Genomic DNA, 14829 nt, shown 5'->3' with positions numbered 1-14829 from the left:
GGGAGGGCTGGAGTAATGCTTTTTGACAGAGGTGGGTTCAAGATGGGTTCATGGTGACATCATGGCTGATTTTTGAGGAAAGTATAGACAGGAGAGCCGTTCACCTTTCATTGGACACACATGTTGGGGAATAGGCAGAGCGCTCAAGTGTTGGCACACACGCTGGTAGCCGTCTCGACAGCCTCTGAATGCACCCCAAAATATGCACAGAAAGCGCACGCTCCTCTTTTTATTTTCTCTTTCCCTCGCTCTCCCCCTTTCTGTTTCCCTTCGTTTCTGCTGCAGTAAAAAAGCTTTTGGCTCCCTCTCTCTCTGTTCCAAGCTTTGTGCTCATTTGTTTTTGTTAGAGGAGTACATAGCGGTAAATGCCCTTCGGTCCCTAACACATACATTTCTCCTTTGCCATGAGTAACTCATTTTCCTGTGAGTAGTATTCCTCCGTGTATGTTTTCACTTCAAGGCGGTTGGACTCTAAATGAGCGCACTTTGCCAGGCTGGATGAATGAGCTCCTTCATTTCACAGGATGTGCGTTTAAGTCTGTAACCAAGAAAGTGCAAGCAAGTGTATATTTGTGCGTTGTGTATGGGAGTGTGTGTGCATGAATGTGTTTCTGACTCTTGAGTGGGGTGTGTGTGCGTTCGCTCTGTGTCCCCTGTCTGTCTCAGTGTGGCACCAAACTTAACATGACATCAATCTGAATGTGGGGAAATAGTGATCTCATTACAGGCATCTTGTTTCTGATTAAAACCTGCCGCCACAGGCACCAGCTCCCCGCACCCCTTCTCACCTCCCCACCACCAATCCCATCAACCCCACGCTCCTATCCCTCCCTCTGCAATCCGTCCCTCTCTCCATCTCACCCTCCAGTTTTCTTTCCCTCCCCCTTTCTGTTTCACACCCCTTTCTCTCACATTCCCTGTACCACTGGCCCTCTCGCCTTCCAACCCGACTTTCCTCCCCCTCTCCCCATCTCTCTTTAACCCCTCTAACCTCACTTCCTCCCTCTCTTGCTCCCTCCATCATCCCCCCTTTCCTCCTTCCTTTCTGCCTTTGCTGCCTTTCCTCTGCCAGCCAGCCCTAGGCCCCTTACTCCACAGCTCTGTGAATGCAAATACGTTGAATCCAAAGTGGAAACACACGACTGAGTATGATGTTTCCATGAATATTTCATATCTTCATAAACACACCCAGAAAAGCTGCAAATCTTGGTGCTGAACAATGCCTGTGTTTGCCGGATGGCTTCCTGTGAGGAATGGCTTCTCTGCGTTTGACTTTTTGTCAGAGCATACTGTGTTAGGATTGATGTCAGGGCAGTGCATTATGATGTCACAGGCTGAAGTTAATGATACGAGAACGGAGGGGGCCACAGGCCATGTTTCCAGTGGTGCCCTGAGAGAGAGATAGCACCCTGATCTATCTTCATTATCCCCCACTCTGCAGCCTCCCAGACACAATGATCATAAATCTCTGCCAGGAGCACACTTCACTGACACTGAAACACAAACACTAGTAACCTCTGACCCTCTCGCTGCTACTGCCTACGCATACTCATCCATGCACACAGGCACAAGCGCACTCACACATATTCACAAGTGCATACGTGCATGCTCCAAGAGCGCGCACATGCACACACACCCCCTGCTCAAGCTCACTGTCATAATTTAATAAGGAGCACAGCATGCCCTGTGCACTGACACACACGCGCAACTATCACCATGCACTTGACTGCACATTCTGACACAAGTGCATGGTCTCAGTCAGCCTGATGGCATCACACTGACTCTAAATTCACACTTTACACTTCACGTCACACTAATGCTAATATGGAGTTTTTGCAGCGTCCTATGGCTGTATTTACCTTCTTGTTTCATTTTACACAATTGCTGATTTAGTACTGCTATGCAAACAGTCAAGGGATTTCTATTAGCCTTAGTGGCCTCATAAGCAACACATAAATCAAATGTAAACGAGATAAGGATCAGCTTGAAGCGCTTTTCGCAGTATGGCTTAGATCTGCGCTTCCTGAATATAAGGTTTCTGCAAAAAGGCAACAGCGCCTCTCACTGCTTATCCATTCATTCACCCTGATTATGTACAAGCAAATCCACATCGAAAAATGTATGAAGGAACTTTTCAGTTGGCGTCTGTAGACCATATGTGACTGTAAAGGTCGGAAGCTCATAGGCATAACGAGAGCAAGGCTGGGTACAAGAGTTTTTCTTATCGTGATGGCTTGACTTTATCCTGGAGACATATTGGGGTCAGTGTGTTTGGGGATAAGATCTCAGTTAGTGTGATTTACAAACAAAATAAGATCCAGTTATAGCAGGTCTTAAATGTACAAGTATCTTGGAAGGCCAGGCTGCATTGGTTGGCTTCTCTGCTTCAGACTGTGAGTTTTTAGAGAATGTGAAGTGAAGCATGGCCAGTATGCCTGAAGGACATCATTTTTGATTAAGTTTCAGAATAAGTAGTGCATGTATAAGTTTTTTTTTAATACTTCCTGCACCTTCTTGGTTTAGACATTCATCAGATTTCTTCTTTGACTGTTAAAGAAGCTTGCATGCATGTATTTACATAATTTTTTTCTTTTTTTACAAAGTGTAGTTTATCTTTGCGTCTCTGCAGAGGTAAAAGTGTCCGTTGAGGTGCCAGTTGAGGTGTGCCTTCTCCTCCCTGGTCTGAGGTTTGAGGTGCTCCTCATAACCAAAACAACTTGAGAAACATTACATTCAGAAAAACAGGGCACACGCCCAGAACCACAAACACATAAACACAGATCTGAAACATATGATCTCATATGGAGAGAGGGGCACGTTCGGGGGCACACCCAAGTCTGTTGCTGCTGCCGCTGCACAGTTCTGCCATCTCACACGGGACTTCCCTGCAGCTGATGTGCCACCGCTAGTTTCATTTTAGAAACTGAGGTGCTTTAGGAACAGACAGCTGCAGGTTTTTGTTTTTTTTTCCTGAATAATCTTGATTTAAAAATATTCGTAACTGCATAATGTTTGGCAGGATGTTGACAGATGTTGTGTATTCTAAAAAATGCTAGATTCCTGCTTTGAATGCCAAATTCTGGTTTTCATTTATCTTCAATGAGAATGTTTCAGATATTCTATCATTTTTCTTTGTGTCCAAAACTTCCTTAATTAGTTTCACAAGGGTCCTCGTGCTTGCTTTCGTCTTTAATATTAATTTCTATGAGTATTAGTAGCGCCATGAATGTTTTTAACAGTAGTGATTTATTGTCAGTGATCCGGGAAGATTGTCACAGAAACATGACAAACTGTAAAGCACAGTGAGCCACTCAAAAACAGCACATATGCCTGCTGAGCAGACAGGTAGAGCAAAAGTGATTATGATTATTCCATAAATTCATCACCGGGAATGAACGAGTAGGTGAAACCACGCGGACTTTCTTGGAAGTATAAACCTATTTGCTTGCCATTAAAACAGCATCTGTGCTAAATCAAAACATCATAATCTGTGTTGTTCAGGATACTCAGACATCCTCTCCTATTAAACTGTGAATTTATTGATTAAACGCGAATGATCTAAGATCACGACACGGCTCTGCGTTTCCACGTGCGCAAACAGCTTGTAGGTAAACTGACCGTTTAGAGCCAAGGAGATGAAGTAGAGAAAAAGAATTCACCCGAGAGACAAAGAAGGGAGAGAGAATTAAAAACAGAAACTTAAGCTCTCTGGGCCTTTTTCTTCCCTCCAGGCATTTTGTGGCTTGTGAAAAAATGTGCTGTATATTTGAAGTGTTGGGTCACGTGACAAAGGAAGGCTTTATGAATCAGAGAGTATAATTATTTCTTAGTGAGTGAGAGAGTGAGTGTGCGCCTGTGTTTGCGGAGTGAAAGAGTGATTTTTAAGAGGTAGAGACTGAGAGAGGAGGAGGAGGAGGAGGAGAGAGTGGAAGAGGGGGAGCGAGGGAGAGAGAGAGAGGCTCACTGCTGCTCTGTCTTTGCTGTCAGAAGGACTCTGATGAACGTACACACATCTTTTCTCCTTTTCCCTGGCTAGCTCTGCTCATCAGACTGTTCCGTCAGCTCCTTCATCTGTCCGTCTGCCTCCCCAGCGCGCGAGCCGGTGAGTAATTTGTACTTAAAAAGTTTTGAATCAGTAACTTTAGTCAGTGTTTGTCCTGCTTTTTCTCATCCTCGCTCTGTTAACAGAGAGAAAGAGGGAGAGAGAGAGAGAGAGAGAGAGAGAGAGACTGCATTTTTTTGGGGGACGGGTCGACAGTTTTAATTGAAGACAGAGACTGAGTGTGCAAAACACTTGAGAGGCTTTGAGACAATTAATCACTGTTTTCCCGAAATCTGGCCAGATTTTCGCGTGTAAACACTAAACTGTCCTAACACACGTTTGTTTGCATGCAGTATTTTAGTCTGTTTGTTTCTCTCTGCTTTATCAATGTGAGAGTGACACTGAGTTTATATGAAAACATACTTGAGCATGTGTGTGTGTGTGTGTGTGTGTGTGTGTGCCTGCATCAGCCAGTGTGCGCATATGTGCTTATTAGTGAGTGTTTCAAGTGTTACCCAGTGCCTGTGGAGCTCTTTATTATTAGCATATGTGTGTGTGTTAGTGTGTACACGTTTGCATGTGTTTGATGTGTATGAATGTGTATTCACCGGAGGAGTCACCAGTCCTTGACCTGTTTCTTTTTTTATAACCAGCATATGAGCACTTGGAAAAGAGAAGCATTGTTTTCCACCTTTTTTAACAGCTAAGGCTAATTCCTGTAGAGTGAGTTGTGTCTGAAACTCTGGTCTTAGTTTACATGGATGTTTATTCATTGTGTTCCCGTAGTTAGCAGCGTGTCAGTGAAGATTATTTATTAACGCTGGCACATGTGCTAGGTTAACAGGTTCCACTTGTTACAGCCATGTGTAACACAGTGCGTCTAGTGATGTGTGATTTGGATGTCAGACGAAGATCAGGGACCTGATGTCAGAGTGTAGCTTTCCACAGTGCTTTGTTTTATTGCTCCAGCAGCGATTGGTCAGCAGGTAAACAGCTGCAGCTGGACTGCTTTGGTTTTGCACCTGCTGTCCACTGCTTATATCCCCTGGTGGACCTGACATAAGTGTGAGGGACAGTTTAATTGAAGTGAATCGAAAAAACACCCACACGGTCGAGTGAGAGGTGCCTGCTTGAAGGCCACTGATATCTGCGTCCGCTGTCATCTGGTCTATCAGTTTGAGTCAGTGACATCTGGAGTGGAAGAAACGGAGCTCATCTCTGAGGCAGAGTGATATCACTGTGCTCTCCTCCTCCAGAGCACCACCCATGGGTCTTTTCTGAGGACAGGCCGTACATACAGAGCAGCTTTACCTTCATGGTGTTCAGTCACCGCATTTTGCTTTCGCTATAGGTGACAGTTCAGAATCAGTTATCATTATTTGTGTTTATGCTCCAAATGTCTCATTACTCATGATCCCTGTACCTGTGATCACAAGTATTTTAGCTTTATCAGCCTCAACAGAAACATCCTCCCATTTTGGTGGTTGTAAATATTTACACATCAAGTTACAGGCCATAGTTAAAATTCTTAAGTCAATGCTCACAGTGTCATCTATCAGTGCAGATCAGCAGTAGTATACTGGTAAAATGTGCTGTATGTCCATGGAACACACTTTGGAACAGAAGCACGAAACTGAAGCAGTGTGATTTGTTAGTGTTTTTAAGTCAAATGTGCCTTAAATGTGTATGGTATGGATGCAAAGGTTAAACGTTATAAAAAAAAAAAAAACTCAAGTGAATAATTGCTATTTCATTTGTTAGAATCAAGCTCAAAAGTGCCGAAAACCGCACCAACAGGTATACATTGGCACTGATTTATGCAAAAATTACAAAAGCTGGCGTATGATGTGATCATACTTTTCAGGTAAGGATAAATCTGAGGTTTTGTGGGAACTGCTGAAACAATAGTTGACCTGTTAAAGCTTATGTATTGCAAAATCTGCTAACAGTCCTTCTTTGTGACATGACTTAGAGCAGTAAATCTGGGAGTTGTTGATACCTGTCTTTTTCTGGAATTTCTATAGCAATTAAGGCCAAGCAGCAGGGAGGGGCTAGACAGGTGGTTTTAGGGGAATCGAGGGGCTCTCTGCTGCAGCACTATAATTAACAAGGAAACTATCTGGACACCATTTCCTATGTCTATTTTTGCAGGTGTCCGTCTCTGATTGTGAGGATTTCCATTTTTCATGCTGCCTCCAAGCCCTCATTAAAAGATCTTTTGGCACAAAGTTCGGCTTGTGTGGATGTGTGTTGTGTTGCGTGCTGTGCTTGCATGTGTGTGTTTGGTTCCTTTGACTCCTGAGGCTAAAAGCAGCGGTGGTGAAACCCATCCATTATGCATCTCTTTATACAGAGAAAGGATTGTTTTCTCTCCACACTGAGGGAGGGAAACACCTTCATTGCTGCCCGCGTGAATCCTCTCTCAGTAATTACAGAACAAGACGTATGAGTGGTACCAACTTGAACTTTCAAATCCAGAGGAGCGGCCATGCTGGAACTTTCTTCTCTTGCTTGATTTCCTGTCTCTCTCTGGCTCTCTGTTTATTTCTCCCAAACGTCTTGCCATCGTCTGTCTTTGCCTTTTCCTGTTGTGGTGTGTTTTCTTGTTTTGCTGGACCCACTGCTGGAGTCTCCATGTTGAGCAAAGAGCTCTACCACATCATGGAAAACAGCAAGCTGTCAGGATGACTTCATCATGTCACAAAGTGTTTTATGTCTCATTGTGAGCGCTCACTCTTTCCATGCTTCTCTCCACCACTGCAAGTCAACGCAGCCTGTTTTGTGACATTTTGTTTAAACAAAGAAGAGAAAGAGAGACCTAAAAGAAATATTCGGCAATTAATGCTCAGTGATTTATAGATATAGAAATGAGGATTGCGTAACGGCACTCCCCAGTGGCAGTCAAGAAAAATAATACCTCTTCAAGTGACAAATGATTACACAGAAGTGTTGCTCTGCATTGTTGCTGTAGGCAAATGCGTCTTTGTGTGATGCCAAGAGCAGGCAGATGTCAAACAAGTTTGCGGCAGTGGAATGCAGGTTTGTTTGGAGACACTGGACCGTCTGTCACTAGGTGTCCCTCTCGGAGCCATTAGCCAGCCACTTGTTGAAAGACTGAGAGCTGTCAGCTTTGCATCAGATAATAGTGATGAGGATCTTGTTTGCACAGCCGAAATACTGCCGACGCCAGCAACAAGATCAGATAAAGCTGTCATGATCCTCTTTCAATATGGACATTTACATTCGCGACAGTTTGGAGTCCATCACCAATGGATATATTTGGCTCTTTGAGCAGTGAAGACGACACTAAACGTTAATTTTGCGCTGAGTGGTTGGAAAAGCCAGTCTGTCAACTCAGGACACATGGACTGTGAAATCATTGTTTAACTGCTGTGGTAATATCTGTAGATGTATTATTAACTTCACCCACGACCCAGAACTTAAACATAACGCTCTCTGCTTCAAGTCATTTCCTTTACAAAGTGACTGAACATAAATCACTCTGTGATGTTGAAATTGGGAGGATGGTGCCTGGAAGACATGCACAGATTTCTGTCACAAAATGAACAGGAGTGGGCAAGTCAGAGGTGGAAAAAGAGCGTGAGGACTCAGTGATTCTGCCAAGCCTTCCCTACCAGGATGCATGGTACGGTTCATTTATGTCGGGCTGTGAATTTCCAATTCAGTCCCTTCAGCAGAGGTTTTGACTTGCTGCTCTGTCTGCTCTGATTGACACATATTTTTAGTTTACCTGGCAGAAAAAGTCTTAAAATTGCATGTTGTGGCCTTCTTCTCAAAACCCAAAAGAAACACATGTGAACTCGCTCCATCTCAGAAAAGTGAAGCAAACAGTGGAGGAGTTGTGAAGATTTGACTTCAAAGGTAAATATCCACACAGACAAACCCGCACTGTACAGTTATAACTTAGTGCACACAGTAATGTGAATTTCTTGTGTTTTCTTACTGTAGTAAGAAATGTCCTCCGGTTAACAACCCGTGGCAGCCATGGCACCCAGAATCCTGCTTATATATGCCGAGTAATCACCTGTGGTTTCTTGTGCTGACTAAAACAACCCACTGCCTTTCTTGGTTGTGCGGTGCAGAGCTTCCTGAGATGCCGTGATTTATTTGTTATGTTTGAGTGCAGTTCTTAGTGCCTGAGGGGCCTCGCTCCGTCACAACGGTTAAGGCACAATTGTTGTTTTGCTCACAGAGGATTTGATACCCTTTGTTTGACAGACATTCAATCTGTGGGAACTGTTCTCTCTCTCTCTCTCTCTCTCTCTCTCTCTCTGTCTTTTCTACTCTGACTCGGTCCTCTGTTCTGTTCCATCTTCTTGTTGAAATCCAAACTCTTCAGCAAACAAGAGAATCTCATTCTCTGTAAGCGTGCCTTGTCTTGTAGCGCCGTCTCCAAATTGTCAGCTTGATTGATTTCATTTCATTTTTACATGGCATTCTGTCCCGATAAAATCAGCGGATTATCTCAAGTGTAACCAATGAGTCTGCTTTAGCGTGATGAACTACTGTGAGGTCTGACACTCTACTATTTACAGAAACAACCAAAGTAAATTTAAACTGCTACAGTGCACCTCTTCGGGAATGATGGAAAGTCCCAGCAGCAGCCGTGAACCCACCCATAGCTGGCCCTGGTGCTCCTCGCCTGCCTGGCCGCCTGCTGCCTCCTGTGTGCCCCCCAGGCTCAGGGGAAGTGGGGAGGCCCTCCATGCCCATTTGGCCCTGGCTAACGGGATGAGGTCACTCCAAATTCCCCTTATCCCCTTATAGCCCCAGACGGGCTGGCGAAGTGAGCCTACCACAGGACCCAACATAAAACATAAATGGCTCTGTAAAAAGCTGCTGGGCTGATGTGACTCATTAAAAAACACTGGCGCCAACTCTTTTATTAATTCATTATTGTGTTTGGGAAGAGTGAAGTTACTGGGTTCAATTTTAAAAGGCTCTGTCTCTCTCTGTTCTCGTTAGTTCGTTTTTTCTTAGTTTCTTTCTTAGTAGTTCTTTCTGTATGTCTCTCTTTCTTTCTTTCTGAGTAGTTTCAGACATATTTGCAAACACACAGTGGTGCTGTGGTTTACTGTGCTCAGGTAGTGTGGCTTGAAACTCTTTTAAAGCTTAATTTTTGGATCAATATACTGTTGTTTCCCCCTGCGGGAACCCAGAAGTCACATGCGCACAGTCCTACTCTCTTCCTTCTTTTTCTCACACATCTTCTCTTTTCACTTTATTCTCCTCTCTTCTCCCAGCACTCGCAGACAGATTGTGCTGCCTTTATGAGGCCTGGTTTGAGTTCATGAGGCAGATACCCAATCGGGCTAAACGCCGGCCAAGTACATACTCATAACACACATGCATACGCACACACACACACACACATTATGAGCCTGTGCGTTGCTGGCAGTTTTGTTTTTCCAGTCTGTACCTCTTCTCCCATTAGGCCCACTGTGAAATCTTTAGTGATGTTTTTGTGTGTTAGCCACACAGTGGAACCGCTGCACAGGGTCATGGTACAAGTTGTATAAGCAGCAGAGGGATGGAGATGAGGTGCGGGTGGGGGATGCGGGGGAGAGGCTTGGGTATAAGGACATGATTATAGAGACGAGATGTGGGGTGGGTCAGAAAAGGAAAAAAAAAAAACTTCAAGTAGTTTGGATGAGGGAGAGTGAAAAGGGGAATGGAAGCAAGCGAGAAACTCAGAGAGAAAGGAGGAAAGAAGAAGAGAGATGGCAGTATGGCTGTGTTGGCAGGATGGGGGTGGGTGCCTATCGGCGGCTGCTCCTTCCTGAAACGTGGCCACCCGAGCCTGCCTGGGCCCTGGAAGCACATGTGGAACAGTTTACTGTAATGGAACTCTAAATTAGTGGTGGTTTGAAGCTGCCTGCAGCAGTAGGGTGTAATTAACTGGCTCTGTTGAAAGAGAAAGAGCCAGAAAGAGAGGCAGGGAGGGAGCCAGAGCCCTGGAAAAGGCAAGGGGTGAGGTGTGTGTGTGTGCGTTAGTGGGTGCTCTCACACGTGTTTTTTTTTTTTTTTTTTTTTTTTTTTTTCCAGTGCTTGATTGCATGTGTATGTGTTTCAGACTGTGTGGTGCATATGTGTGCGTCTTGGGGAGCGTTCCCTTTTTTTCCTGGGCATGGCGCCACCTCTTAGTGCCCCCCAGTGCCCAGACCCTGTCACTGTTCTTCCATGAGTTTTCGCTCAGTTCAGCAGTTCACCGGTTCAGCCTTAGACACCCCCCCCCCCCATATTTCTTTGTTTATTCCGAATTCATTACCAAGATTTTTTCCCTGTCTTTTCTCCCGGATTCACAAGCCACAGCAGTTCCAAATTCCTTGGCTCTGCTCTTTTTCAAAGCCACATTTAAAAAACAAGCTGATCACACCACCCACTCATGAAATCACGCTAGGGAAGCGAAAGGCAAAAAGAAAAACATGAAAAAGAAAATGGGAGGCTTTACCGGGATTTTTTTTTTCTTCTCCTTGTATTAACAGTCAACAGTGGGGCATAACGGCAGCCTTGTCCACACTTGAGCCTGACTTGTCTGTGCCTACTGTGTGGAGTCAAAGTGACGAGCGGGCGGCAGGAGGTTAGAGCCAAAATGACTCTGTGGGATGGGAGCCTGACCTCAAGAGAAGATAGTTGGAAGTGACAGCAGCAGTTAGCAATCAGTGGATCTCATTTTCCCTACCCTCTACCCCCATCAACCCCCCTCCCTCCCTCCCTCCCTTCTTCATGCTCTGGACCCCGTGTCTGGGCCTCTGGTCCTGGGGGAAAGAGGCAGAGAGGCAGGCTGCTGTGCTAGGCTGGCAGCAGGAACAGAGGAGCTCTTTATAGTAGAGTTCTGGTGATTTAAATCATATGGCATAGCCTGGAATCACTGTAGAAGTCTGGAAGCTCTTCAAAACTGCAGGAACAAGAGCTCTCTCTCTTTTTCTCTCTCTCTTTTTTTCCCCTGCCTCCCTCCCTCCCGCTCTTCCCTGTTATAACTTTTTCCAAACTTCTTTCTTATTTTCTTTTCCCCTCGCCCAGTCCCAGTTTTTCTGGCTTTTCCTCTCACAGCTCACTCATTCTTTTTCTCTCACGTCTTTATCTGTTTTGGTTCTCGCTGTCCTTCCTTACTTCCTCTTTCCTTCCCGTTCTCTCATACCTGTTGGTAATAAGCTTGCACATCCTTCTTACGTTAGAACTGTGGATAAACTATGCTCTGTCCCAGGGCGTAGATGGATCATGGTCTCAGAGTTGATGTGAGGTGAATCGGGTTCAGAGAGGATCTCAACACGAACCACTGATTGTCTCATCTGTTTCATGCCAATCAGCAACATTTGCTGCATATGGTGAATTTCTTAATAAGAAATAACACATTTCTCTGTCTTCTCTTCCTCAGAAGACTGAGTTGGATGACTCTTCATAAGTGGAGTCCGACCTTCCCTCAGTGAACTAGAGGCCTCATCATCACTCGTCCACTTTCCCACGTCCTGAGAGTCTTGGAAAAGGACAAGGATTTCAACTTTTCCGGGGATTTCCAGGTGTTGTGAGAACCGTTACCTTCACCCAGCGGCCTGCTGCGGACCTCTGGGTGTGCTCCGTCGCCATGGCAACCAACAGGGAACAGCAGGTGGGTCACATGACCGGCTTCCCACCTGCTGTCTACCCCTTCGCCTTCAACTCCATGAGAAGCCACTCCCCCTTCAACCTGCTGGCCAACAGCAGCCTGTTTGGGAGATTTGGTGCCGACCTGCCCAAAGAGATGGCCGCTCTCTGTAAGTCATTCTCATTTCTGTGTGCGCCTCACTTTCCTTCCCTCTCATGTATCACTTTCCATTTCTACTCTAACTACATATATGGCCCATACCTTCATTTAATCATGTCACATTAAACAATTTGATCATGCACTGGAAAGAGGAAAATATGGCTATTTAAATTGCACTTCATTATGTGTAATTTTGTGGAAATGGAAAACCCTAGGGTCTGTTTGTGATATAGGATGAGTGGTATAGAAAAAAAAAAAAGAAAAAGAAAGCGTGAGGAAAAAGTCCACTTTCTTCAATACAATGATTACTCTGCTCCTGTGGTTTCCTTATAGATGCTTGTAGATGATGTGGTTGTGACCACAAACTCTGGATCAAGCTTCACTGTTATGTGTCTGTGTCTGTGTGTGTGTTCGCTTGTGTGTGTGTGTGTGTGTGTGTGTGTGTGTGTGTGTGTGTGTGTGTATCTGGACCTCTCACAGAGCTTTTGTGAGGCAGGCAAACCCGCAAGTCTGCAATTAGAGACAAAACAACATTCTTTCAGTGTGAGGTGATGAGTGCTGTGAGCGTCAACAAATATTTGAAAATGAGCACAATTGTGATTCAAAGACTTGTCTGACTGTTTATTCAGAATAAGCATACTGCACACATTTTTTGGAAAGAAAGGTGAGCAGAAGACCGGATTCAAACAACAGCTTAGCAGACTAACCACAACAGCGTGCCCTGATAGTGTCAGACTTGTATTTCAGACCTGACCACTGGGGGCACTGTTGTATACTGAAGCGCTTAGATGGAATGATGTATGAAGCACAGAGCACAAAGAGGAGATTGTTGGCAACGCAGAGTGTTTTTTTGTCGTTGAAAAACTAGCCAGATTACACACACGCTGCATACATACATTGCTCATTGTTCAAAACACCTGCTAGTTTCAAAATGCAGTTTTGTTTAATCAGCATCAGGATTCTGGGTCAGGGAGTGACCTCATACAAAACCACTGCTGCAAAACTGGCTGCTGAGGATGTCAGTGTGAAGGAAGACAGACAGGGAGAGAAAAGAAGGAGCACTCTCACTGAGGTTAGGGCATGAGGTAAAGGTAAGCAGGAGTTATTTGAAATCTTATCTGGGTGCAGTGCTAAAGGGGCGGCAGGTGGTGGTGGGTGGTAGGTGGTGGAGGGGCTATAATGGGTGTTGGTGGCAACAGCTGAGTGCAGAGCCTGAGAGCCCCCCTGCCTGTGTGTGCAGTCCCCCCTCTCTCCCCTACCACAGCATGCCTGAGCACCTCTCCAGCCTTTCAGCCGTCAATCACTACCTCACCCCCCTTCCCCCCTTCCTCCTCGCCGCTGCTGCCCACCTAATCCTCAAGGTATGTTCACAGAACCAGAGAGAGAGAGAGAGAGAGAGAGAGAGAGAGAGAGAGAGAGAGAGAGAGAGCGAGCGAGCACCTGGGGGTAATGTCTTAGTGTGGTGGAATCCAAGAACACACCCTGCTAGGAAAACACACAGATACACACATGGAAACACACCACCAGAGACACACTTCCCACTCGCTCTCTCTGTGTCTCTGTCTCTCACACAGAGCACTTCTTTCATCTAAAAACTAGAAACATACCCCTGACGCAGAATGAAATCCCACAGCACCGACAGATGGATTCTTTTTGGTTTTTGTACTGGCATCGGTTAAAACAAAAACAAGTATCAAAGCACAAACAGACACAGGCAACCACATGCACTGGGGCTTCATACGTGATTGCTTGTACTGACACATCCACACTGGCAGCAATATCGTTTGCAAGGGTTAAGGACGACAGTTATTCGGTTTAAGCTCTGTGTCAGAGCTCTGTGTCAGAGCTTAAACAAGGCGGGGGTCAAAGATTTAAGTCGGGATCACAGTGACAATTAGCTTTGACTCAGCTTCGTGTGTGGAGATTGACATTTTTTTTTAGTTCTTCCTTTTTATTAGCGGATATCGGCTTTACAAATCAATGCCAGTATTGGTCTAATATTATTTAGTGTGAATATTAATATCAGTATTATAATGATTCTTTTCTAGTAAACTGTTTCTTTTTTGCTCGATTAGTTACCTTCAAATACGTATATCAAGGGCTATGACTTAAGACTTGTAACTTTCTGGTTAATTGAGAAATTGTTTTCTCTATAAAAATGTCAAGAAAGTGAAAAATAGTGAAAAATGATCCTAGAATCCAAGTAAAGTACTCAGAGTTCTTGTTTGCCAGCCCAAAACCCAAAAATATTCAGTCTTATAAATGATTTAAACAGAGAAAATCATCAATTCCTCATATTTGAGAAGCTGCTATCAGTGAATCTTTCACAGATTTGCTTGATACATCACTTAAATGTTTAATAAGTCATGTTTTCTGTCGACTGACTAATCAGTTAATCGAGTGTTTCAGCACTAGACATGTCTACAGCTTATTTGTGCTAAGGCTCATACAAAAATACATCTGAGTATCAGTTTAAGTTTTGGCCAGTGGATGGAAACTATCAGCTGTTAGTATCTGCTTTTAAAGCCTCCCTTTGGTGTATCCCTTGACAAGGAATGTTACAAGTCATTTTACTGACAGCAGTCTCATTCCCCACTCTCTTAAATGTTAGTGGGGAAGACAAAAGGCCTTGGTTTGGACATTCCCCAGGCCCTGTTTTTTTTTTTCTCCTTCTACTTCTTCTACAGGAGTTGGCTTAACAGGCCTGCTCATTGTTGTCAGGGATGTCTGTAGGCCAGACTGAGAAAGTGCCTTCCACATACGGGGAGTAGCACTGCAGATATTTCTTTCTGTGTGTTTGTGTGTGCAGTAAATAGCAGCGCATTCATGCTCAGCTTCAGAGCTTCGTGCATGATTATAGTTCGAAAGGTAGCCGAGGTGACACCTACCTTTGTTGGGTGGGTGTGCACGCTGTACTGACAGGTTGGAGCACCTCCCGTGGTGGCGCTCTGTTTTGGCACCACAGTGTCTTTGGAAATACCTGTTTTGCACAGAGGTGGGAAGAGACCGGAGAGGGGCGGGA

General features: G+C 44.8%; 1 protein-coding gene across 1 annotated transcript in view; it reads left to right on the top strand.

The window, feature by feature from the left end:
• Positions 1–14829, top strand: part of rarga (retinoic acid receptor gamma a) — a 42194-nt gene that overhangs the window by 1396 nt on the left and 25969 nt on the right. Inside the window, exons 2-3 of the mRNA XM_076741295.1 lie at positions 4037–4102; positions 11442–11817. Of these exons, the coding sequence (XP_076597410.1) occupies positions 11649–11817 (169 nt within the window). The 5' untranslated portion in view covers positions 4037–4102; positions 11442–11648. The remainder of the gene's footprint in view (positions 1–4036; positions 4103–11441; positions 11818–14829) is intronic.

Source organism: Chaetodon auriga, chromosome 10 (genome assembly GCF_051107435.1).
Source record: "Chaetodon auriga isolate fChaAug3 chromosome 10, fChaAug3.hap1, whole genome shotgun sequence".
Classification (NCBI taxonomy): Eukaryota; Metazoa; Chordata; class Actinopteri; order Chaetodontiformes; family Chaetodontidae; genus Chaetodon; species Chaetodon auriga.
Note: the sequence above shows the minus strand (reverse complement) of the source record. Positions and strands in the feature narration are given on the sequence as shown.